General features: G+C 37.8%; 1 protein-coding gene across 2 annotated transcripts in view; it reads right to left on the reverse strand.

Moving 5' to 3' along the window:
• Nucleotides 1–2,580: 2,580 nt before the first annotated feature.
• PNPLA8 (patatin like domain 8, phospholipase A2) overlaps nt 2,581–27,524 on the reverse strand; it is a 139,659-nt gene continuing 114,715 nt past the window's right edge. For both annotated transcript variants that reach the window (XM_082633103.1, XM_082633102.1), the window contains exons 7-10: nt 21,030–21,087; nt 18,746–18,940; nt 10,289–10,484; nt 2,581–3,648 (exon numbers count right to left, since the gene is read on the reverse strand). In XM_082633103.1, coding sequence (XP_082489229.1) covers nt 3,374–3,648; nt 10,289–10,484; nt 18,746–18,940; nt 21,030–21,087 — 724 coding nt within the window. In that variant the 3' untranslated portion in view covers nt 2,581–3,373. The remainder of the gene's footprint in view (nt 3,649–10,288; nt 10,485–18,745; nt 18,941–21,029; nt 21,088–27,524) is intronic.

Here is a 27,524-nt window from a genome sequence, read left to right on the forward strand (position 1 = left end):
CCAGAAATATTCTGATTTCCAATTATTTGCATTTTTCTTACACGTACAAGTTGTTCTAGTTGTATATGAATATGCAGTATTTGTGGTCTGAAAGGACTATTTTACACTATCTTTAGAAATCACTGGTGCTTTCATAGTTACTTACACTGTGTCTAAAAACTGTAATTTGGATGTTACAAATTGATGTTTTTAGTCACATTACTAGCACTGATACCTGTGAAATATTTAAAACTGTAACTAGAATTATTTCTGGAGTATAGCAGGTTAGGTAAAGTTTTGAGCGCGGAACTTTAGGGGTCCTAGCCTGCCCTTCAGACATTAGCAACCTGACCCTAAGTGAAAAGGGGAGGCAGTTGTCAGCAACTGCTGGGGGGCACCCTATCCCCTCAGACTGCATGCTCACTTTTTGTGACTTCTTTCCTTCTCAGATTCCTTTGACATCTACTTTCTCCTGGATAAAATGTGGTGTGGGAGAAGAGGTACAGAGTGTAACTATAACCCAGGCCAGGCTCTCTCCACTCCCTAGGAGAAATCCCATCCAGCCCATATGCCTCTAGGGACAACTCTATCTGAAGTACTATTTTTCAGATTTTTTTTTTTTTTTTTTTGCCACACCACACGGCATGCAGGATCTTAGTTCCCCGACCAGGGATCGAACCCGTGCCCCCTGCAGTGTAAGTGCAGTCTTAACCGCTGGACTGCTGGGGAAGTCCTGAGGTGCTTTTTCTTCTTTTAAATAAATTTTATTTATTTATTTTTAATTTTGGCTGCGTTGGGTCTTTGTTGCTGCTCGTAGGCTTTCTCTAGTTGTGGCGAGCGGGGGCTGCTCTTCGTCGTGGTGCGTGGGCTTCTCATCGCGGTGGCTTCTCCTGTTGCGAGCAGAGGCTCTAGGCGCGCAGGCTTCAGTAGCTGTGGTGCTCAGGCTCAGTAGTTGTGGCTCACGGGCTCTAGAGCGCAGGCTCAGTAGTTGTGGCTCACGGGCTTAGTTGCTCTGCGGCATGTGGGATCTTCCCAGACCAGGGCTCAAACCCGTGTCCCCTGTGTTGGCAGGTGGATTCTTAACCACTGCACCACCAGGGAAGTCCCGGTACTATTTTTAATAAAGAATAACATCAGCTGCAAGAACAGAACTGAAATATTACCAGCACAGCATTTATTACAGAAATAAGAACCGAAACACCCCAAAAGGACTGAGCTACAAAATAATTTTTATCTTCTATGTTTAAAATAACTGATAAGTTGGATAATTTATTACATTTTCTTTCTTTTTTCTTTTCTTTTCTTTTTTTTTTTGCGGTACGCGGGCCTCTCACTGTTGTGGCCTCTCCCGTTGTGGAGCACAGGCTCCGGATGCGCAGGCTCAGTGGCCATGGCTCACGGGCCCAGCCGCTCTGCGGCACGTGGGATCCTCCCAGACCGGGGCACGAACCTGTGTCCCCTGCATCGGCAGGCGGGCTCTCAACCACTGCGCCACCAGGGAAGCCCTACATTTTCTTTTTAAAACAGACAATTCGGGGCTTCCCTGGTGGCGCAGTGGTTGAGAGTCTGCCTGCTAATGCAGGGGACACGGGTTCGAGCCCTGATCTGGGAGGATCCCGCATGCCGCAGAGCGGCTGGGCCCGTGGGCCACGGCTACTGAGCCTGCGCGTCTGGAGCCTGTGCTCCGCAACAAGAGGCCGCGATACTGAGAGGCCCGCGCACCGCGATGAAGAGTGGCCCCTGCTTGCCACAACTAGAGAAAGCCCTCGCACAGAAACGAAGACGCAACACAGCAAAAATAAATAAATTAATTAATAAAAACTCCTACCCCCAACATCTAAAAAAAAAAAAAAAATACAGCAGAAAAATGTCTCTGACCCCCACAACTTAAGTCAGATCACCCTGTTATATGTTAAAAAAAAAAAACAAAACAAAACAGACAATTCTTTGCTTCTTTGAAAAGAGCAGATATTTTACCTGTGTAGGACTGAAAATTCATTTTCACACTTCTTCCTATCTTTTGCTTGTACATTTGCAGAATTTACTTTTCAGTTGTCGTAAGAGGAAATAAAATTTTAGAGGCAGCTCTTCTCATTTTACAAATAAAATATCTGAAGGCCAGAGAGGCTGTCCACCCTCCTCCAGGTCACAAAGAGAAGGGCTCTGCATCGGAGCCCGAGCTGCATCCAGACACTCAGCTCCCCCAGCATCTGTGAACCACGCCTCACTGCCTCTTCGCATCAGTGTTGCAAAGACGCAATATGACAATTCCCATAAGGGGTTTAGCTCTACTTTACATGTACAAAGCAAAGGACACTCACCTTTTTTCATTTCTCTTCACAAATCTAAACATGGTGAAAGATTTACATGGCAGATAGATAACACAACAAAGATGAATCTGATTAGCATAAACAATGATTCGGGTTGGTGTATATGTTATTAACCTCTGTGAAGTCCAGATGATTAAAGGAGTTAAGGTAAAACAAGCCTGACATTTTTTAAAGCATACTGCTGACAGGTATATTCAAATGCTACAAAGAGACGAAGGGCTACATTATGAATAATAATTTAAAAATGACATTAGCCTTTTAACATAGATTATTTCAATAGTTTATTTTTGTTAATGATGGGGCATTTTCTCAGTAAATTCCAATAATTACTTTCATAACAGTGAATGCTAAGCTAGAGCTAGAAAAGTTAACATACAGCATTATCTTGAAATTTCAGGGGGAAAAAGTGGTTGACTGGAACTTCACCTATCAGAACCAAACAATGTTGAAATAAACACATGTGGAATAGAAAACTGTATCTGGCTCTTTCATATTTCAAATGTAAAAGTCCTCTGATAGAGAGAATCCCATTTTTCCTGTATCTGTTTAGATGATATGACAATAGTAGAAGGCAACATTTGGAATGCAGAATGTAGCTAGTGAAAACCTATGTGTTGTTTAAAGAGATGAATTATTTTAAGAAGAAATTAGCTTTTCCACATGGAAGAAAATCAATGATCAAATAAATTTAACATGATTATGGTGACTGAAGTAAAAGTACCAAGTATAATATGACAGCTTTCAGTCCTTGTTTGGCACATATATTAATAAATTTTCAAACATCAAACAATACAACACCAATATGTACTAAAACCAACTGGCACAGTAAGATTCCTAACGGGTGGTTAATTATTAACATCATAAAAACCTAATTCCCAGATGAATTCTGTAACCACGCACACGCTCTCTGTACTGTACAAGCTGGTCCGAACACTGTCTTTTCAGGATTCCCCAGAATTCTAAGCATTTCAAAGGTAGTCACGCTGAACTCCACAATTCCTTATTGAATTCTGTGGATCTTCTGAACAGGCATTCAGTTAGGAGGCTATATATGCACACACTCATCACAATTTTGAAAAGAACGGAAGGCCTTCATACATGTCAGTTTTTAGTTTTATCCAATCATTAATTTTCTGCAGAGTTGTTTTTTCTTGACTTAATATTTTTGCAAGTTTTTTCATTTTTTCTTCATTTCTTTCTATGTACTTCAACCCCTCCAACTGCAGCTGATCCAGCTTTTCATTTCGACTTTCATCTAGAGGTATGTTTTCACAAATAACAGGATTAAATCTAAAATAGGTGTCAGGAGGTAACAGACCATCAAGCATTACATGGACTTCTGTTAAAACAAAAAGAGGATAGGGTGAATTAAAAAATCGACTTATTCTGCAATGATCTAATTTTATGTTATTTACAATTATCCAATTTTAGGCAAATTACAAAGCCTTGCTTTCTTCCACACTCCAGCTAAATAAAAGCAGGAGTAAAGAATCCATAATATTGAATATAACTATGAAATGAAATTCATCTCCCAAAATACGCCATATAATTCTGATAAATTAGGACCCCTGCTCCAGGACTCTCTTCTCTGTTTTCGGTCATACTGTTAGCCACTGCTGAAATGCCTTTCCAACCTTCCTTTTTTGTTTTTTAATTTCTTTTTTTATAATTAATTTTTATTGGAGTACATGTTTTTTAATTTCTTGAGATCATCTTTATTGAGGTATAGCTTACCTCAATAAGATTCGCCGATTTTAAGTGTCTAAATTGACGGGTTTTGACAAACGTATACACTGTGTTACCACCGCGACAATCATGACACAGAACATTTTCTGTCATCCCAAAAGCTTCTTCATGCTTTTTTATGGTTGGTCCTCCCCTACCCTTTGCTTTTTCTAGAATTTCATATAAACAGAATCATAAATATATATAGCGCTTCTGGGTCTGGTTAGCTTCTTTTACCCAGCAAAATGCTTCTGAAATACATGTTGCAGGATGGATCAATAGTTCCTTCCTTTTTATTGCTGAGTAGTAATCCACTGTACGGATATAACACAATTTGTTCTCTCCGGTCTGGTTCCCTTCTGTTTTTAGCTATTAGAAATAATCCTAATGGGGCTTCCCTGGTGGTGCAGTGGTTGAGAGTCCGCCTGCCGATGCAGAGGACACGGGTTCGTGCCCCGGTCCGGGAAGATCCCAAATGCCGCGGAGCGGCTGGGCCCGTAAGCCATGGCCACTGAGCCTGCGTGTCCGGAGCCTGTGCTCCGCGACGGGAGAGACCACAACAGTGAGAGCCCCGCGTACTGCAAAAAAATATATAAATAAATAAAAATAAAGTATATGAAAAAAAAAAAAATTCCATTAAGGGCCTCCCTGGTGGCGCAGTGGTTGAGAGTCCGCCTGCCGATGCAGGGGATACGGGTTCGTGCCCCGGTCTGGGAGGATCCCATATGCCGCAGAGCGGCTGGGCCCGTGAGCCATGGCCGCTGGGCCTGCGCATCCGGAGCCTGTGCTCTGCAACGGGGGAGGCCACAACAGTGAGAGGCCCGCATACCGCAAAAAAAAAAAAAAAAAAAAAAAAAAAAAAAAAAGAAATAATCCTAAATAATTGTGTTCCATTTCTCTTGGGTAAATACACAGGGATGAAATTTCTCATTCATATGGTAAAAGTTTATTTATCTTATTAAGAACCACAATACTGTTTTCCAAATGGTTGCACTATTCTGCATGCCAACCACTAGGATATCTTAGTTCCCACTGTTCCACATCTTTTCCAAGACTCTCGGTCTTAATTTTAATCATTCTAGAGGATGTGTACTGGGATCTTGTGGTTTTAATTTTCATTTCTCTAAGGACTAATAATGTTGAAAAGTCTTTCATGTACTTATTAGTCATCTGTACATCTTCTTCAGTGAAGCATCTGTTCAAATATCTTGGCCAATTTTTTTCCCACTGAATTTTTGTTTTCATCTCTGTATATTCCTTATATTATACAATGTAAGCATTTTCTATATATATTGCATCTGATTATACATTTGGTTCTGATGATGGATCAAACACATATTTTACTAATATTTTATTTCAGTCTATAGCTTGTCTTTTCATTTTATTAAAAGTGTCTTTTGAAGAACAAAATTATAACTTGATGAAGTCTAATTTATCTGTTTTTCCTTTTATGTCCATGTTTATTGTGTCTTATCAAAGACTCTTTACTTAACCCAAGGTCATTAAGATTTTCTCCAGGGTATCCTAGAGGATTTGCAGTTTTAACTCTTGTATTTAGGTCTGTGACCCATTTCAAGTTAGGTTCTGTGTATGATGTGAAGGGTCAAGGTTCAATTTTTAAAATACAGTTATCTAATTGTCCCAGTACCATTTGTTGAAAAGATTATCCTTTCCTCATTGAATTACCTTTGTCAAAAATCTTTTGAGCATACATGTCTGGATCAATTTCTGTACTATTAGGTACCACTGATCTTCTGTCTGTCTTTATGCAAATACCACCCTTGCTTACTGTAGTTTTATAGTCTTGAAATCAGAGGGTCTAAGTCCTCCAATTTTGTTTTGTTTTTTTCAAAATTGTTTTGGTTATTCTAGGTCCTTCTCATATTCATAAAAAATTTATAGTCATCTTGTTAATCTCTACCCCAGAAAAAGTCCGTTTTCATTTATATAGCAGTTGCATGAAGTCCATAGATCAATTTGTGGTCTGCCACCATAACAATACTGAAATTTTCAATTCATTAGCATGGTATTGATACATCGATTTATTTGGGCCTTCTTTTTTTTTTTTTTTTTTTTTTTTTTTGCAGTATGCGGGCCTCTCACTGTTGTGGCCTCCCCCGTTGCGGAGCACAGGCTCTGGACGCGCAGGCCCAGCGGCCATGGCTCACGGGCCCAGCCGCTCCGCGGCATATGGGATCCTCCCAGACCGGGGCACGAACCCGTATCCCCTGCATCGGCAGGCGGACTCTCAACCACTGCGCCACCAGGGAGGCCCTATTTGGGCCTTCTTTAACTTCTCTCCATAGTGTTTTGTAGTTTCTACTGTTCAGATCTTGCGTATAATTTGTTAAATAGTTTCTTAAGTACTTAATATTTTGATGCTATTATAAATAATATCTATCTTTGTATATATTTAACTTCAATTTCTAATTGTTCATTGCTAGTATGCAGAAATACAATTGATTTTTATTGACCTTATATTCTTCAACTTTGCTACACTCACTTAGTTCTAGTAGCTTTTTTTGTGTGTGTGTGTGTGGTACGCGGGTCTCTCACTGTTGTGGCCTCTCCCACTGCAGAGCACAGGCTCCGGACGCGCAGGCTCAGCGGCCATGGCTCACGGGCCCAGCCGCTCCGCGGCATGTGGGATCTTCCTGGACTGGGGCACGAACCCATATCCCCTGCATCAGCAGGCAGACTCTCAACCACTGTGCCACCAGGGAAGCCCTCTAGTAGCTTTTTTATAGATTACTTAGGATTGTCAGCATAGACAACTGTGTTGTCTATAAATATTTACTTTTCATTTCTAATCTATACGCCTTTTATTTCCTTTTATTGCCTTACTGCACAGAAAAGGACCTCCAGTACAACACGAGCTGGAAGTGAGGAGAAACCTCGTACTCTGCTCCTCATCTTACGTACAAAGGATTCAGTCTTTCACCACTAAACATGAGGCCACTTCTAGTGTTTTCATAGAGGCCCTTTATCAGACTGAGGAAGTTCCCTCCTGTTCCTCATCTGCTGAAAGTTTTTATCATGAATAGTTGGTGAACTTTACTAAATGCCTTTTCTGCATCTATTGAGATTATCATAAATTTTTCCTTGTTTTGTCTGTTCATACAGTGAATTATATTGATTTTTTTGAATGTTAAGCCAAACTCATATTCCTGAGACATACCCTATTGGATTATGCTGTATTCTCCTTTTTAAATATTGCTGAATTCAATTTATTAGTATATTTTAAGGACTTCTGCATACATATTAATAGGGAATATTGACTGGTATTTTAATGTTTTTTAATAATGTTTTTGCCAGGTTTAGGTGTCAGGGTAATGCTGGCTTTAGGAAATGAGCTGGTAAGTATTTATTCTTCTATTTTCTCCATGTTTTTGTACAGAATTGCTGTTAATCTTATCAACTGTATTTTTCATTTCAGACATTACATTTTTCACTTCTACAGATTTGATTTGGGTCTTTTCTATATCATCCATATCTCTCCTCATCATGTTCAAATCTTCCTCTATCTCACTGAATACTTAGTGTTCAAATATCTTGGAGTATACTTAGAAGAGCTATTATAACATCCTCTGTCTGCCAATTCTCTCATATGTTTCATATCTAGGTCTGTTCTCATTGATTGGATTTTCTCCTGGTTAAATGTATCTTTTCATGCTTCTTTCTATGCCTGGTAATTTTTTAATTGCATGCCAAACATTGTGAATCTTACATTTTTGTGTGCTGGAATCTGTTGCATTCCTTTAAATATTGCTGGCTTTTATTCTAACAGTGGATGCTGTTAACTGGAACTCAATTTGACCTTTTTGAGAATTGCTTTGAAGCTGTGTTAGGGTGGATCCAGAGCAGCCTTCAGTCTAGAACTAATCTGATGTCACTACTGAGACAATACCCTTCTGAGGACTCTACTGCACATCCCACATATTACAAGGTCTTTCTAATTTAGGTGATGGAAATCTGAGCTGCCTGGTCCCGTGTGAGCCCCAAGCGTTGTTCTATTTAATCCTTTCTGGGGTAATCGGCCTTGGGTAGTTTCCTCACATGCTTGCACACAACACAGATCAGTACTCAAGGGGACTCCTCTGCATAGCTCTGGAGCACTCTCTCCATGAAGCTGCCTTCTCTGTAGTATTTTGCCCACAAATTCTCCTTTCCTTGGCCTCTTTGAATCCCAAACTCTGTTTTCTGAGAGCCTGGGACTGTCTTGCTTGAGTTCCCCACTCCTCATGCTAGAAACGCTTCCAGGTAGCAAGTTGGGCAATCATGTGATTACTTCATTTATTCTCCTTCTCTCAGGGATCAGTGACCTTGCCACCTGTCATCTAATGTCTGAAAACCATTGCTCTGTACAGTTTTCTAATGATTTAAGGTAGGAGGAAATATATGGCTCCTATTATTCCATCATGGCCAGAAGTTGAAGTCTGAACCCTCTTTTAAAATGTCCAAACCCTAACTATCTTTTAAGACCCATATCAAGTCTAATTTGCTTCTTGTAAATAAACTGTCTACAGCAATCTAGTTTAGTTTTCTCATAGGCTTAATTGTCTACATCTATTCACCATTTATTTGGCAATTGATAATATATTAGATTGAACCAAATGAAACTGCTGTTTCTATACATCGATAACCATCTAGTATCAGCAATTAAATATGTTTCACTTTTATTAATTCTTCATTAACTAAAGCGTAAGTGAATGAAGGCAGCATTTCATATTTCTTGAAAATTTCAAACGAGCCCATCACATGGTTTGCACAAGGTACACATGTAAGTATTATGAGACTGGGTGATCAAAGCTATTTTTTTCTAAGAAGACTGCTTACGGTAAGAATATTTTATTGATTTGACAACAAAATTTCAGATAGTGAAAAATCCAGAATGTCACCTTTTCTTGGGTTATCATTTAATAGATAAACATCCTTAGTGGGGAGTTTAAGAGCCTCATGTAGGCTAATGACTCAGTCAGTAACATGATAATATAGAAAGAATGAGATTCAGAAGCAATGGGCTGTTAACTGGGAACAATTCCTTTTACAAATTTAATAACAGATTTCACATAGGACTGAAAAATAATATAGTAAAATAAGGAGATCTAGACTTCAAGGCCCAAACTAGAAAGTCAACAAGTACTGACTGCCTACTATGTGCCAGGCATTGAAGTCAACATAGTTAACAGGATAAGTTCCTGCTTACATTCTGGTGGGATATAGAGATCATCAGCAATTAAACAAGCAAATATGTAATATATTGGGGTGGCCAAAAAGTTTGTTCGGGTTTTTCGTACTGCCTTACTGGAAAACCGAATGAACTTTTTGGCTAAACCAATACATCCATAATGAGATAAATGCTCTAAGAAGGAAAAAAAAGAAAGAAAGAAAGAAGCAGGATAAGGGGTTAGAGTGAGTGAGATGGTGAGGGGTTTAGAAAGTGATCAGAAAAGGGCTCTCTGGGGAAGTGATACCTGAACAGAGACCTGAATGAAGTGAGGGTGGGAATCAAGCATGTATCTGGGGGAAGGCCTTACAAAGAGAAGACAGCAATTCCCTGAGGCAGGAGCCTTCTTAGCAAGTTTGAGAAACAGCAAGAGTTATAGTGTAGTTGGACACATTTTATACAGGAGACACGTCTTGAGAGAGAGGGAAGACATGCATTCAAAGGCCAGGTCCTTCCAGGGCCTGGTGAATTTCAGTGAATGAGGCTTTTGGATTTTGTTCTAAGTGTGATGGGAAGCCTAGATGGTTTTGAGCCGGGTAAAGATATGATTTAATTTACATTTTAAAAGGACCACTTGGGCCTTTATATGAAGACTAGATTATAGAGGCAGCCAGAGTGGAAGTTAAGGACTTATTCCAGTTTGCCGCCACATTACTAAATAATCGAATTCCGTAAGTACTCTGATTCTCTCCCTGTTACCATGTGTTTATCTGAACCAACCTGACACCTTTCCTTTTCCCTGTTTCTTAAGAGTCTCCAACCAAGCCTCTGTGCTATTCCTGCTTCAGCTACTTCTCCAGCTGTAAGGAGGCCAAGGTAGCTCTAGCTCCCACACGGAGAAGTCACTACTGCAGGGTTACTGGGAAGAAATGAGTGAAGAGAAAGAGAAACAACAAACACCTGCTCCCATGTGCTTCCTAAGCCTACAACAGAGACATAACAACATACTCTTTGCAGTGAGCATCAGCATATTCTATCAAAAACTGAATTCTAGAAGTACGTTAAGGCAGCAAATAAACAGACTAACCTTCTGTGTCTGTAGCACTGTTGATAACGTTAGACAGTTTGGTTTTCAGGCTCGTGTGTGTCGCAGTGTTTCTCACGTCACTCTCGTAACGTCCAGTGCCCAAGGACACTATGCACTCTAATGAGACGTCTGGCCAAAGACATTTACACTCGTGTATTGCTAATGCTGAAGGGTTATTCAGGAGCAAACCTCCATCCTGCAAAACATAAGTCAAGCAAATACAGGACAGAACTCTTCAAAGTGAAATTCTCTTCTACAAATATGAAAACAAATTATATTTTCAACAGTTTGAAATTTACTCACCAGGAAAGCTGAACTATGTAATAAACTGACCAAATTATTTAAAAACGAGATTCCTTTCAAGTGAATTTATTTTATATACTACAGCTGCAAAAGAAGTCATGTGAAAACTCACTGGCCTCACTGGCTTTACTAAACTTTCCTTTCCTGTCACAAAATTCTCTGAACTTCTTGGATTGCTCTGTATATTTTGCTCAAAACTACTGAAATGAACTGAATTAGTTTTTAAAGATTTGTATCCTTGTTTAGTGGTTAATATAGATTCTGTATAAAATCTAACAAAAGAATTGTGGTTCTACCAAACAAACAAGACCAGTTCTTTCACAAGTCTAATCTAACCAAATTTATTCATTTAAGTTGAAATTGTATTAACAATACAATTTCAAAGTATCAAATGCACTTACTGCAGATATAACCTCAACAAAGCAGGCCACTTTATAGTTCTAAGCATTTATCAATGCTTCAAAATAAGCATTGGTTTTGAAGACTCCACAAAGGAAGAAGGGTAAAATATGCTGACAGAGTGCGGTAAGAATGTAGTGGAATAGAAGTATGTAACCAAAGACAAATATCGTATGATACTGCTTAAATGTGGAATCTTAAAAAAAAAAGATACAAATGAACTTATTTACAAAACAGAAATAGACCCACAGACACAGAGAACAAACTTACAGTTACCAAAAAAAAAGGAAAGGGGAGGGGGGAAGAACAAATTAGGAGGTTGGAATGAACATATACACACACCACTATACATAAAATAGATAAACAACAAGAACGTACTGCATAGCACAGGGAACTGTACTCAGTATTTTGTAATAACCTATATGGGAAAAGAATCTGAGAAAGAATAGATGTACATAAAAATGTATAACTGAATCACTTTGCTGTATACCTGAAACTAACAAGACATTGTAAGTCAACTATACTTCAATTAAAAAAAATTTCCAAAAAAAATATATTAACTAGTCTCACATTCCTGGGATAGACCTCACTTGGAATTAGTATATCCATTCAATTTTGAAAAGCTATAAACTGTTAGAAATTATTCCTTCTAATAGGTCCAAATCTCCCTCCCTGTAATCTGTCCCTACTAATTCTAGATTTGTATTTTGAAGCTACACGAAATTCAACATCTTGTAATCCTACGGTCTGGCCATCCATGAATTACTTGCAGTTTTCAGAAGGAGTCACATTCTCTTGCCTTCAGGGCTCTGCACATGCTGTCAACTCAAGATTCTCCTTCCCCAGCCCCCTTCTTTGCTCAGCTCCCACTTATTCTTCAAAACATGGTCCAAGAGTCATTATTCCCACAAGAACCTAACTGAAATAATCCTAACATACTTAGTAGAAAACAATCCATTTCTACTGGAAGATAAGACAATGCTGAATTCTGTACCAGTACATTAAAAAAGAATTTTGAAAAAACATGCTTTCCGCAAGAATGGGAAGAGAAATACAACCTTAAATTGTCATGCAGTGATGCAGTACATATTTTAAATGAAGGCAGCACCTTTATTATAGTAATTCAAAGAGGCCAAAAAGCATGTAGTGACTAGAGTTTTGGGGACCACTATCCTTGTGTGTGCTGAGTTTGAAAACAGATGAACTGAGACTGTATCTGCTGGAACCGATCACCCACTTGCCCCAAAGAACAAGTAGGAACTAAATTCACAGGTCATTTGAAACTCCGCGTGCCTTGTTACTGTAATGGCATTTAATTCTCTGAGCTTCCTGGCCACCGACACAGTCCAATCCTCCTTCCCCGCATCCTAAACCCTTCCACTGTGCTCTGTGGAATTGTTAGAACTCCCAACGTAATCTCACCTACTTCTGAAAGTGCTCTCTTCTTCTTTGACTTAGCAGAAATGTGGCTCTTCCCCAACATCATTTTCCAGGAGGTGTTGATTCTTTCATATCTCAGTGGCTAGGAGGAGGGATGATGTCTTACTTGTTTTAGCATCCCTTCCAGACCATTATTAGTCCTAATCCACTTGGGAAATTCATGCTCTTTAAAGGCTCTGCTATTCAGCCAAGCCACCACTTCCTCATCACTGCTGTCACCTAGGAACCTCCCCAGTCAACTAATTAAGTCAGCACCTGGCTCATAGATTTTCTATCGACCCCATGCAGAAAGGGGTGGAAATTCTTTTTACTACCCTGTGTGACTTCACATCTTTGTAACACCTTGGACTCTCAGTTCTCAATCTTTTTTTTTTTTTTTTTTTTTTTTTTCCCGGTACGCGGGCCTCTCACTGCTGTGGCCTCTCCCGTTGCGGAGCACAGGCTCTGGACGCTCAGGCTCAGTGGCCATGGTTCACGGGCCTAGCCGTTCCCCGGCATGTGGGATCTTCCCGGACCGGGGAACGAACCCGTGTCCCCTGCATTGGCAGGCAGACTCCCAACCACTGCGCCACCAGGGAAGCCTCAGTTCTCAATCTTATCTTCAAAAAATATTCTTTTATCTACTCTCCAAGATCACACATTAGCTCTTGTTATCAAAATAAATGGAATCATGCAGTATGTGGTTTTGGGGTCTGGGTTCTTTCACCTAGAATAATGCTTGTGAGATCCATCCGTGTCATTGTACATGTCAGTAATTAATTCCTTTTTTACTGCTGAGGAACATTTCATTACTTGGATGTATCACAGTTCGTTTATCCATTCAGCAGTTGAAGGGAACTATTTTTAAATTTAGCTACTTATATATCTGTTGAAAGTCATGAATTGGCTAGGCATTTGTATTATTCAACTGCAAAAATCTACTTGGACTCATTAAATGTGGATAGTAATAAGTTATTTCCTAAAGGCTTTCCCAAGTACAAATTTTAATTTAATCCTTTCAACTATTTCCTTTGTTCTCAATTAATATGAATGACACCCATCCCATATTTCATTTCTAATTTAGCAAAAAAGCTATTTCTTTTATTATATTATTTTTATCTTAAATTCTATAGTTATACACTGTGTAACTTCTAATCATCTGGGTATTTTATTTTCTATTATTTTATTTATTTATTTTTAACATCTTCATTGGAGTATAACTGCTTTACAATGGTGTGTTAGTTCCTGCTGTTTAACAAAGTGAATCAGCTATACATATACATATATCCCCATATCCCTTCCCTCTTGTGTCTCCCTCCCTCCCACCCTCCTTATCCCACCCCTCTAGGTGGTCACAAAGCACCAAGCTGATCTCCCTGTGCTATAGGGCTGCTTCCCACTAGCTATCTATTTTACACTTGGTAGTGTATATATGTCCATACCACTCTCTCACTTCATCCCAGCTTACCCTTCCCCTCCCCATGTCCTCAAGTCCATTCTCTACATCTGCATCATTATTCCTGTCCTGCTCCTAGGTTCTTCAGAACCCCCCCCCTTTTTTTTAGATTCCATATGTATGTATATATATATGTTAGCATACGGTATTATGTTTTTCTCTCATCTGGGTATTTTACATGAAACATTTCTTCATTATTATAAAAGCTATAAAGAAGGATTAGAGAAGACAAAAAGGGGAGAAAAGAAGGGGCAAACAAGGTTTACCAAGAACTGATAACAGTAAAATTAATCCCACATCAAAAGTTGCCAAGTTTTCAACAGTTTTAATAGCCATGCTTCAAATTAAATTCCTGTTCCTTAAACTTTACTTGCTTTCCATCAAAAAAAGGGCAGAAGTTAACATTTTTGGCACTCACTTTAGTCCAGTGGTGAGGCACACCATTCCTTAAGCTCTGTTTACAGTTAGCCTACTCTCGTCAGACGCCTCTGCTGTCAGCAAGTCGTCAGGCTAACGTTATGTCTATGGGATCTCCTGAAGCCTTTCCATTCATTACAGTATTCATACTCACAGTTAGTTATTGTGTACTTGGTGTTTGTCAGCCACTGCTCATGCTAGGTGCTGAGGTAAAATAGACTCGAAAAATAAACTTATTAAATAAATTGATACTTATCTTTTAGAAGTACACACACGATTGTGTTTTAACTGCAGTACATCATGCATGTACTTAATAGCCTAATATTTAGATACTTTTTATTGCTTTTAATGTATATTTAATCATTTCAAATCATAATTTATACCAGAAAATAACCACTGGGCAACACGAATGCCTCTTGATCATCTCATCTTATTTTTTAGGGTTTAATATTTTTATTTTGTTTTTTAAGAAACTTTTTTTTTTTGGCCACACTGCGCAGCTTGCAGGATCTCAGTTCCCCAACCAGGGACTGAACCTGGGCCACGGTAATGAAAGCATCAAATCTTAACCACTAAACCACCGGGGAACTCCCTATAGGGTTTTTAAAAAATTTTGTTTTTTATTATGATAAAATATATATAATATAAAACTGGTCCTTTTAACCTTTTTTAAGGTTACAAGTCAGTGGCATTAATAACATTCAGAATGTTTTACAATTATCACCACTATCTATTTCCAAAACGTTTTTATCACCACAAACAGAATCTGCAACCATTAAGCAATGACTCCCCATCCTCCCCTCCCCATCCTATTTCTATCTTGATCAACTATTCATTCTTTATACATAAACTCAGAAGAAGACTTCTTTGTAGAACCAATCCTGACAAAATAAATCACATCTTTTACACTTCTTAACCCTGTACATATTTTTATTATTGAATTTATCATCTCATTCTATAACTCTGTTTATATTCTCCTGGTTTGAGCTACTTGAGGGTAGGATCCAGGAAACACAAACAATATGCTAGCAATTATTAAAAACCTTTATATTTTTTATGGTTAACATAGGGCCTGGCACTGAGTAAGCACTCACTACATTTTTGTCCAGTTATAATGAAAATTATTAGTTGTGGCCTGGCACAGGCAAAATTTAGCACAGAAAATGCTAGGCAGGCTCTTTCTGCTAAAAACACTCTTTATCTGGAAAGTTTATATGAAATATCATAATTCATTTTATGTTAATGTATGCTGAGTTCTGAATGTAACCTTTTAAAATGTAAATAAAGTCTAAAAGAAATAATGTATTAGAATCTGCCATCAAAACCTTCAGCGCAAGCTAATTTATCAGGATCTTTCTCCAAAGACAGTGAATAAATGATTTAATTTTGGAGGTAGAGATGGAAAAAGATAAGAGAGAAGGGATATGCATATGACCAAACTCATCAGATTGTATATATCAAATATGTGTAGTTTTTATCAATTTTACTTCAATAAAGTTGTTAAAAAGAGAGAAGGGATAATGTTGTGTAAAAACTATTATTTGATAAATATGATGCTACTTGGATAGGGATAGAGAAATAATACTTTGGAAGCTACTCAAAAAGAATTCTTCCTACTTTATAACTTCCTAGGACATCTATTAAGCCTGGTAATACTGCAATAACACTCTTCTCTTTACAAAGACAAATGAAATCTACCCATCTACTGACTCATACCTCTTAATTACTTACAGCAGTGCTTTCAATAACTGTTCAAATAGAATATAAATGTATAATTTATACTTTACCTGATAAATGTATAATTTATACTTTACCTGAAAAAGGATACGAACTTACATTAAAACGTATGTCAGGCGTGACAGTTAAAAAAGATTTTAAAAATGAGACTGGAAATACTGAATATAATTATTCTAAGAACTAAGGATAAGAGGACTGTAATAAGTAGCGTATTTTAGTTTTAAACTCCTTGGCAACTTTTGAAGGGTTGGAAAGGAACTTTGCTTGGATGTTTTCTTTGTTTAAGCAATTAAGATCATTCACATCTTAGAATACTCTCATCAACCTTTCATGGTGTCTTTAGAGGAGAAAAATATCCCTCTTCCTCAAGTATCCTGAAAAGGATATGCAATAAGAAAAATATTTGCTTAGATAAGGTTTGCTTAGACTCCAGCTTTCTTCTGAATATTCTTAAGTTAGATGTGCCAGTCTTTTTGCAATCAAGTCACTGATTTACATGAACGTATATTCTCTGTATATGTGGTAACATGCATTATTTTTTAATTTTTTACTTATTTTATTTTTACTTTTGGCTGTACCACACAACATGTGGGATCTTAGTTCCCTGACCAGGGATCGAACCTGCACCCGCTGCAGTGGAAGCATGTAGTCTTAACCACTGGACCACCAGGGAAGTCCACACTTTTTAATTTTTTTAAATTGAAGTACAGTTCATTTACAATATCATGTTAGTTTTAGGTATACAGCACAGCCATTCAGTTTTATATATATATATATATTATCCTTCAGATTCTCTTCCCTTATAGGTTATTACAAAATACTGAGTATATTTCCGTGTGTAGTTATATGCTTTAAATAAAATTTATGTAAGAAGTTATTTTAATCTGTAGATCAGCCTAAGTTCAAAGATTACAGTCATCAAAATAAAAATTGCTATGCATGGAAAGGAATATCATTAGCTTATCTGAAATGGAAAAAGAATCACTGAATTACTCTGGTTTGTTATTTGTATTCTACAGGACTGAATTAAACCTCAGAACTATTTCCTCTTAGATAAAGAATAAAGAGCAAATGAGATAACTTCTTTGGGAGTCTGGGAACATATGGTCCTGAAATGCAGTAACTTAATTGAGACTTTCACTAGTATTTGGCGTAACTGCAATTCTGTAGCATGACAACCATCTTAAAGTCGTAAGTTACAAACCTGAACTATTATATTCCCAAATACATTGTTATTTATCCATTTATGACATGGTGAAAATACTATGGAATATGGAGAAATTGTTGTTACAAACAGCAAGACACATATTAAAATAAAATTTTAATTTTGACCAGTAAGTCCTGAAATCCATGTCAGAAAGAAACTCTACAGCTAGCACTTTCTGCCCTGAGGGGGTGGGATAAAGCAGAGAAAGGCGAGAAGGGGAAGTGCCTTACATAACTCTGCAGTGACTGATCCCACCAAGTGGGAAATAGTCTGCATTGACTCCAAAGATGAAAGGAACCCATTTTCATCTCCTAACTACAAAGATTATGACATTACTTCTGGTAAGACAGAAAGAAAATGGGAGAGCTGAAAATGGGATTACATTTAAAAATATATCTAAGCGGTTACATAAAATTACAGGAGAAAATAAAATTGATAACCACGCTTTAGTTATTATAACATTGACACATGTAAATTAAAATTATATAGTTGATATGTAGTTTATACAGCAGATCTGTGAACTTTTGAACATCTAAAAATCCTTGGCAAAATATGTTTTCTTCTCAACATATATCTGAATACCAAGTGAATACCAGTGAGTGGAGAGGCGAGTTAAGGTTATTGACTCTATCAAAGGAGACTGCAGTGGGATAGCATATAAAAAATTAAGCATATGTTAAAAACATATATTGTGGAAGTATCAGCTCAAAAGCTCTGTTGACTTTTATCATTTAGTATAAGTTATGAGTTCAGATTTCCAAAAATAGTGGAAAAACTTGACAGGGGAAAAATTTATGATAAATAAATGAGTCTATGTCAGAAAAAGTATACATCATTCAACATCAGAGAAATAATGTTCAACTTAACAGATCATTTAGCAATAAATTTTAAACTAGTGTAATTATAGATAGCATCCCAACTCTGTCACTTAACAGCTGCAACCCTAGTCCAGTTACTTAGCTTTTCTTATGACTCCAATTTCTCATCTGTAAAATGGAAATCACTCTATGTGCCTCATAAGCAGTGAGGATTATATGAGGAAATGCACACAAAAGACTACATAGGTGTCTGGCACCTAGCTAACCTAATGAGTGTTTACTATTATTATTTTATTACATCATCTCCTTCCAACTACCTCCACCAAAACTGTCAAACAGACTGCATTCTGCATTTTCAGGGACTGTGTTTCACTTTTAATTTTTATTACATTTGGAAAGCCAAGCATACATACTACTTCATTTTCCTATCAAATTAAAATTATCATAACTGGCCATGAATCACATTACAGAAGATACAAATAAATCTTTCCTAAAATATGCTCTCAAGCCAGAAGGCTTGTTAATTTAAAAAAAACAAAGAAGTAAAACTATCTTGTACTGCATGCACATCTTTTGCCACATGGAGACATGAGGAAAGTCTCCTTGGTTGATCCCTCTGTAAGCTCAGTTGACATTTAATAAGCACTGATGCCTTTTAATTATGTAAAGTTTTAGAAGATAAACCACATTAGTCAACTTACCTGATGAAGATCATTTCCCAACACATACTCTGCAAAGTAGCCGGGAGCAGCAGATGAGGCTCTAATGGCCTGCCACAGTTTATACTGACAGCCTCCCAGATAGTGAGAGTTGACTCCAGGAAAATGTCCATAGTTTCTGAACACAAAGGCTTTTGGTGTTATCCCTCTGTTCACTATGGTACTTACTGCAGCTACCTAGTAAATTAAAAAGTGAACAATACGCATTGTAAGCAGCAATATTTGGGAACTGTCAAAATTAAACATTATTTAGTAGCATGAACAAACAATCTACAACTCCACCCATCGAGATAAATGTATAACATAACTATAATATTAATCAAAGGGAAGCAGATCCTTTTAAATAGGTATTTCTTTACAGGAAAATAGATACAAGGGCTGAGACAATTTTGAGAAATGCATTATAAGAGAACAATAATAAAAGATATTTTTTGACTACATGATTTGATTAGTTACTTAAAAAGACATTGAAGAAAGCATAAATTTGCAGACCTTTATAGAATAATTGATACTGCAGTAGTAGCAATGAATAAAAACTACTTAAAGATTAATAAATACACTATTTTCGTATCATTTATAAATTAGTCATTGTTTCTGTGCTCTTTGAAAGCATTATGACTTTAGTAACTGAAACTCTGACACTAAACAAACTCTCAAGGCTTTGATTGTAGTCAATAAGAGGTAGCTGGACAATTTTTTATTGAAAAACCAATGTTTATCACCTAGGGTCTCAGATTTTCTCAGTGTCAGTTGAATTTATGTAAAATGGGATGTATCCTAATGATCTGTAATATAAACTTAAGAGGCTGAAAGGTAATGGTGAGGGCTAAATTGTTAGGGCTCCATGCCAAGCCCTGTCAGGGGCCTGTGTGTTTTGCTATTCTGTAAACCAAAAGTCACATTCCAAGTTCGTGTGAGTGACCCAAGTGTGTCTCTAGGCCACTGTGGATAAGAGCTGGCCATACACTAACATCCAGAGGGTCTTTCCATTAACTAGTATACAGGCAGGCTCGATTAAGAAACGTGTCAATGGCTGCCTCATTTATCACGAGTGAATTATTTTTTGAGATGGCTGCAGTTCCCCCACACCCACTCTATTCTTTTTAAGTTGGCAATTCTCACAATTTAAGAACAAATAAACAAGAAGCCCTGTGAAGATACAAGAGAATAAACAAGAGGTGTAGCATGCATCTTAGGGTCCTCTCCAATGAGCTAGTGCATTTCATTATCATGGCCTCACGTGGTCTGATGGAGCTACCCCTCCAGCCTCACTGCACACGCTGCCCTAGGATCCCTAGGCTCCAGCCTTCAAGAACTCTTTCAGGGCCTCCATTTCTCCATGGCTCTTTCTGTACACACTGTTCCCTTTGCCAGGAACACTCATCAGCCTTCACACTGAGACCGCAAAGCCCATTTCCTTAGAGCAGCCTCCCTCACGTCTCTGTAAATATATGCTTTCAGAGAACTGTTTTTGTGCTCCGTAGCACTTATTTTGGGAAAACTGTATCTCATTTGTGTGATCATTTGACTAATGCTTACTTTGCCCTACTGGACCGTAAACTCCATGTCTGCATTTACTCACTAACGTATCCAAAGTCCCTAGCATTATGCTGGCACATGGGGTAACATAATTAATATCTAAAGAATGAATAAAAATATGTGCAAGCAAGAGTGAAAGAGCAATAGAGGGAGCTGTATTTGATTTTTTATGGTTACAGCTTGTCACGCAAGAATAAACACAACCTGCATGGGATTTCTGTGTACATAAACCCTTATTCCTTAATCAAATAATGAATTTTATTAAAGAACACAAAACTCAAGCAATACTCAGATCACTGGGTTTCAAACAAAGTAAATAAAAGGCGAAGCCGAACTGAGACTTATTCTAGTGACATTAACATTTAAAAAACTGGGGTTCCATTTGTATATTAATTTAATATTTATCTAAGAGGCACATAAAGTTTCTTTAAAAAAATCTGGGAGGAAATGCCACAATTTTCCTTAAATACCTAGATGTGATTAACACTATAATAAAATAATTCTTTATCTTTAGTCCCAGTCTTTCATGTTCTTAAACATTTGTTATACTTTTACTTGATATAGAAAAGGTCCAATGATCACATTCTGTACCTTCACAGAATGAGCCAATATATAACGAATCTATATAATCTACTAAAAGAGGCTCCTAACAAGGGCCTTCATAATAAATCCGTTCACCTGACCTTCAATTCCAATCACGTGTTATATTTAAGAGACTCTAACTTACCTTAGGACACATGGGGTTTCTTGCTGTTTCAATCATTAGTGAAGATCCCATTCTATCCCTTTATTAAAGGAGAAGAATTAAAGTATATCAAAATTTTATTTCCCAACATCAGGGAACATACACTGTGCAATTACTGTTGGCTCATGGCTTGTCAAAACCATGCAGGACATAAAAGTAGTATAAGAATCTCCTCTAGGAAGCTTATAATCCAACGAATGCACATAAAACAATAGTTATCCATTAACCTCTTATTCAAACTGCAAGTATCTACAATTCTGAGGGGGGCAATCAATACAGGCTGCAGTATCTGGAAAAGATGCACGGAGGTGTAGCTTAAGAAGGACACCAACGATGGCAAGAAAGAAAACACATTAAAAGCCAGGACATATCCAGAGTAAAGGCACAGAGGCAGAAAAACTTGGATGTTTTCAGGATCCTCCTGACGGGATAAAGGAGCTGTGCTGAGATAAGCCTGCAGAAGTGTGGCAGACTAGTTGAAGAACAGTCTAAAAACCAGATCAGGACACTCAGACTTCAAACCTGTTTTAGCAATATAGAGCCTATGCCACCCCCCAAAAATGCTTTTTAAATCATCTGAGTTGACATTTGAATTACTGCAACATAACAGAAACTGTCCGTGGGTAGCAATTTTCACAACTCCATTATAAGGTAATTTTATTTCAGTGCAGACTTTTTCCAGACTTAAAAATTATGTATTTTCCCCCTGTACTGAATGCAAAGACTATGTTTTTTGACAAACCTGCCTCAGGAAGGAAAAACATTTTTCTAATGACATTTTTTCAAGTGACACTCATGTTTCACAACTAGAATATTAGTGAATTTCACATATTTACAAATTAGGTAGTAATCTAGCCATTATTATCTTTTATAAATACAATGTAAAATGCTTTTTAAAACAGACAAGATCTTTATCTTTCCCAACCTGATCTGTGTGTTTCCTCGGCATGAAGATCAATGCAATTTTATTCTCCTAAGGGTCTTTTCACTTTATCTCTTCATAGAAATCTTGCTGCAAAATTGGGACAGAGATACTAGGAGCATGCTGCTTTCACACTTTAAGCAAAGTTCACATTTATTTTTTGTTTAAACCTTGATTTTATAAAAAGCTAAAATGCTTTAGTGAATTTTTATGAATATAAATTTGAAGAGAAAATCTGAAACATTAATTGGTCACTTTAGAGAGATGTCAAAATAAAAAAAAAAGAATTCTCAACATTCCCAGATTCTACTGATGCTATAATTAAAAACAGCATCCTTACTCCCTCTTGCGAGAGCACTGGAATCACAAGTAACTGCTGAACAATCATCGTCAGGAAGACGGTGGAACTCACCAAAAGAGATACCCCACATCCAAAGACAAAGGGGAAGCCACAATGAGATGGTAGGAGGGGCGCAATCACAGTAAAATCAAATCCCATAACTGCTGGGTGGGTGACTCACAGACTGGAGAACACTTATACCACAGAAGCCCACCCACTGGAGTGAAGGTTCTGAGCCCCACGTCAGGCTTCCCAACCTGGGGGTCCGGCAACGGGAGGAGGAATTCCTAGAGAATCAGACTTTGAAGCCTAGCGGGATTTGACTGCAGGACTTCGACAGGACTGGGGGAAACAGAGACTCCACTCTTGGAGGGCACACACAAAGTAGTGTGTGCATCGGGACCCAGGAGAAGGAGCAGTGACCCCACAGGAGACTGAACCAGACTTCCCTGCTAGTGTTGGAGGGTCTCATACAGAGGCAAGGGGTCGCTGTGTCTCACTGTGAGGACAAAGACAATGGCAACAGAAGTTCTGGGAAGTACTCCTTGGAGTGAGCCCTCCCAGAGTTCGCCATTAGCCCCACCAAAGACCCCGGGTAGGCTCCAGTGTTGGGTCGCCCCAGGCCAAACAACCAACAGGGAGGAAACCCAGCCCCACCCATCAGAAGCCAAGCAGACTACAGTTTTACTGAGCTCTGCCCACCATAGCAACAGCCAGCTCTACCCACCATCAGTCCCTCCCATCACGAAACATGTACAAGCCTCTTAGATAGCCTCATCCACCAGAGAGCAGACAGTGTAAGCAAGAAGAACTACAATCCTGCAGCCTGTGGAACAAACACCACATTCACAGAAAGATAGACAAGATGAAAAGCCAGAGGGCTATGTATCAGATGAAGGAACAAGATAAAACCCCAGAAAAGCAACTAAATGAAGTGCAGATAGGCAACCTCCCAGAAAAAGAATTCAGAATAATGATAGTGAAGATGATCCAGGACCTCGGAAAAAGAATGGAGGCAAAGACTGAGAAGATTCAAGAAATGTTTAACAAAGACCTAGAAGAATTAAAGAACAAACAAACAGAGATGAACAATACAATAACTGAAATGAAAACTACACTAGAAGGAATCAATAGCAGAATAACTGAGGAGGAAGAATGGATAAGTGACCTGAAGACAGAATGGTGGAATTCACTGCTGTGGAACAGAATGAAGAAAAAGAATGAAAAGAAATGAAGGCAGCCTAGGAGACCTCTGGGACAACATTAAACACAACAACATTTGCATTATAAGGGTCCCAGAAGGAGAAGAGAGAAAGGACCCAAGAAAATATCTGAAGAGATTATAGTCGACAACTTCCATAACATGGGAAAGGAAATAGCCGCCCAAGTCCAGGAAGCACAGACAGTCCAATACAGGATAAACTCAAGGAGAAACACACCGAAACACACAGTAATCAAATTGGTAAAAACTAAAGACAAAGAAAAATTACTAAAAGCAGCAAGGCAAAAACGACAAAGAACACGCAAGGGAACTCCCGTAAGGTTAACAGCTGATTTCTCAGCAGAAACTCTACAAGCCAGAAGGGAGTGGCATGACGTATTTCAAGTGATGAAAGGGAAGAACCTAAAACCAACATTACTCTACCCAGCAAGGGTCTCATTCAGATTCGGTTCAGAAATCAAAATCTTTACAGACAAGCAAAAGGGTAAGAGAATTCAGCACCACCAAACCAGCTCTACAACAAATGCTAAAGGAACTTCTCTAAGTGGGAAACACAAGAGAAGAAAAGGATCTACAAAAACAAACCCAAAGCAATTAATAAAATGGTAATAGGAACATACATATCGATAATTACCTTAAACGTGAATGCATTAAATGCTCCAACCAAAAGACACAGGCTTGCTCAATGGATACAAAAACAAGACTCTATATATGCTGTCTACAAGCGACCCACTTCAGACCTAGGGACACATACAGACTGAAAGTGAGGGGATAGAAAAAGATATTCCATGCAAATGAAAATCAAAAGAAACCGGAGTAGCAATACTCATATCAGATAAAATAGACTTTAAAATAAAGAATGTTAAAAGAGACAAGGAAGGACACTACATAATGATCAAGGGATCAATCCAAGAAGAAGATATAACAATTATAAATATATATGCAGCCAACACAGGAGCACTTCAATACATAAGGCAACTGCTAACGGCTATAAAAGAGGAAATCGACAGCAACACAATAATAGTGGGGGACTTTAACACCCTACTTACACCAATGTACAGGTCATCCCAACAGAAAATTAATAAGGAAGCACAAGCTTTAAATGACACAATAGACCAGATACATTTAATTGATATTTATAGGCCATTACATCCCAAAACAGCACTTTACACTTTCTTCTCAAGTGCACATGGAAGAGTCTCCAGGACAGATCACAGCTTGGGTCACAAATCAAGCCTCAGTAAATGTAAGAAAACTGAAATCATATCAAGCATCTTTTCTGACCACAACACTATGAGATTAGAAATCAATTAGAGGGGAAAAATAGTAAAAACCACAAACACATGGAGGCTAAACAATACGTTACAAAATAGCCAAGAGATCACTGAAAAAATCAAAAAATACCTAGAGGCAAAGTACAACGAAAACACGACAATCCAAAACCTATGGGAAGCAGCAAAAGCAGTTCTAAGAGGGAAGTTTATAGCAATACAAGCCTACCTCAAGAAACAAGAAAAATCTCAAATAAACAATCTAACCTTACAACTAAAGGAACTAGAGAAAGAAGAACAAACAAAACCCAAAGTCAGTAGAAGAAGAGAAATCATAAAGATCAGAGCAGAAATAAATGAAATAGAAACAAAGAAAACAATAGCAAAGATCAATAAAACTAAAAGCTGGTTCTTTGAGATGATAAACAAAATTGATAAACCATTAGCCAGATTCATCAAGAAAAAGAGGGAGAGGACTCAAATCAATAAAATGAAAAATGAAAAGGGGAAGTTACAAAAGATACCGCAGAAATACAAAGCATCCTTCCTAAGAGACTTCTACAAGCAATGTTATGCCAATAAAATGGACAACCTGGAGGAAATGGACAAATTCTTAGAAAGGTATAACCTCCCAAGACTGAATCAGGAAGAAACAGAAAATATGAACAGACCAATCACAAGTAATGACATTGAAACTGTGATTAAAAATTTTCCAACAAACTAAAGTCTAGGACCAGATGGCTTCACAGGTGAATTCTATCAAACATTCAGAGAAGAGCTAACACACATCCTTCTCAAACTCTTGCCAAAAACTGAAGGGGAGGGAATACTGACAAACTCATTCTGAGGCCACCATCACCCTGATACCAAAACCAGACAAAGATACTACAAAAATTGGAAATTACAGACCAGTATCACTGATGAATATAGATGCAAAAATCCTCAACAAAATACTAGCAAACAGAATCCAACAACACATTAAAAGGATCATACACCATGAACAAGTGGGATTCATCCCAGGGATGCAAGGATTCTTCAATATACGTAAATCAATCAACGTGATAAACCATATTAACAAACTGAAGGAGAAAAACCACATGATCATCTCAACAGACGCAGAAAAAGCTTTTGACAAAATTCAACACCCGTTTACGATAAAAACTCTCCAGAAAATGGGCATAGAGGGAACGTACCTCAACAAAATAAAGGCCATATACAACAAACCCACAGCAAACATCATTCTCAATGGTGAAAAACTGAAAGCATTTCCTCTAAGATCAGGAACAAGACAAGGATGTCCACCCTCGCCACTATTATTCAACACAGTTTTGCAAGTCCTAGCCACGGCAATCAGAGAAGAAAAAGAAATAAAAGGAATACAAATTGGAAAAGAAGAAGTAAAACTGTCACTGTTTTGCAGATGATATGCTACTATACATAGAGAATCCGAAAGATGCCACCAGAAAACTAGCAGAGCTAATCAATGAATGCAGGATATAAAATTAATGCATAGAAATCTCTTGCATTCCTATACACTAATCATAAAAAATCTGAAAGAGAAATTGAGGAAACACTCCCATTTACCACTGCAAAAAAAAAAGAATAAAATACCTAGGAATAAACCTACCTAGGGAGACAAACGACCTGTATGCACAAAACTATAAGACACTGATGAAACAAATTAAAGATGATACCAACAGATGGAGAGATATAGCATGTTCTTGGATTGGAAGAATCAATATTGTGAAAATGACTATACTACCCAAAGCAATCTACAGATTCAATGCAATCCCTATCAAACTACCAATGGCATTTTTTACAGAAATAAGTCAAAAAATCTTAAAATTTGTATGGAGACACAAAAGACCACGAATAGCCAAAGCAGTCTTAAGGGAAAGAAACGGAGCTGGAGGAATCAGACTCCCTGACTTCAGACTATACTACAAAGCTACAGTAATCAAGACAATATGGTACTGGCACAAAAACAGAAACATAGATCAATGGAACAGGATAGAAAGCCCACAGATAAAACTACGCACTTATGGTCAACTAATCTGTGACAAAGGGGGCAAGGATACACAATGGAGAAAAGCCAGTCTCTTCAGTAAATGGTGCTGGGAAAACTGGACCGCTACATGTAAAAGAATGAAATTAGAACACTCCCTAACACCACACACAAAAATAAACTCAAAATGGACTAGAGACTTAAATGTAAGACTGGACACTATAAAACTGTTAGAGGAAAACATAGGAAGAACACTCTCTGACATAAATCACAGCAAGATCTTTTATGATCCACCTCCTAGAGTAATGGAAATAAAAACAAAAATAAACAAATGGCACCTAATGAAACTTCAAAGCTTTTGCACAGCAAAGGAAAGTACAAACAAAATGAAAAGACAACCCTCAGAATGGGAGAAAATATTTGTGAACAAATCAATGGACAAAGGATTAATCTCTAAAATATAGAAACAGCTCATGCAGCTCAATATCAAATAAACAAACAACCCAATCCAAAAATGGGCAGAAGACCTAAACAGACATTTCTCCAAAGAAGACATACAGATGCCCAAGAAGCATATGAAAAGCTGCTCAACATCACTAATTATTAGAGAAATGTAAATCAAAACTACAATGAGGTATCACCTCACACCAGTGAGAATGGGCATCATCAGAAAATCTACAAAAAGCAAATGCTGGAGAGGGTCTGGAGAAAAGGGAA

The sequence above is a fragment of the Mesoplodon mirus genome, assembly GCF_964341445.2.
Source record: "Mesoplodon mirus genome assembly, chromosome: 9".
Classification (NCBI taxonomy): Eukaryota; Metazoa; Chordata; class Mammalia; order Artiodactyla; family Ziphiidae; genus Mesoplodon; species Mesoplodon mirus.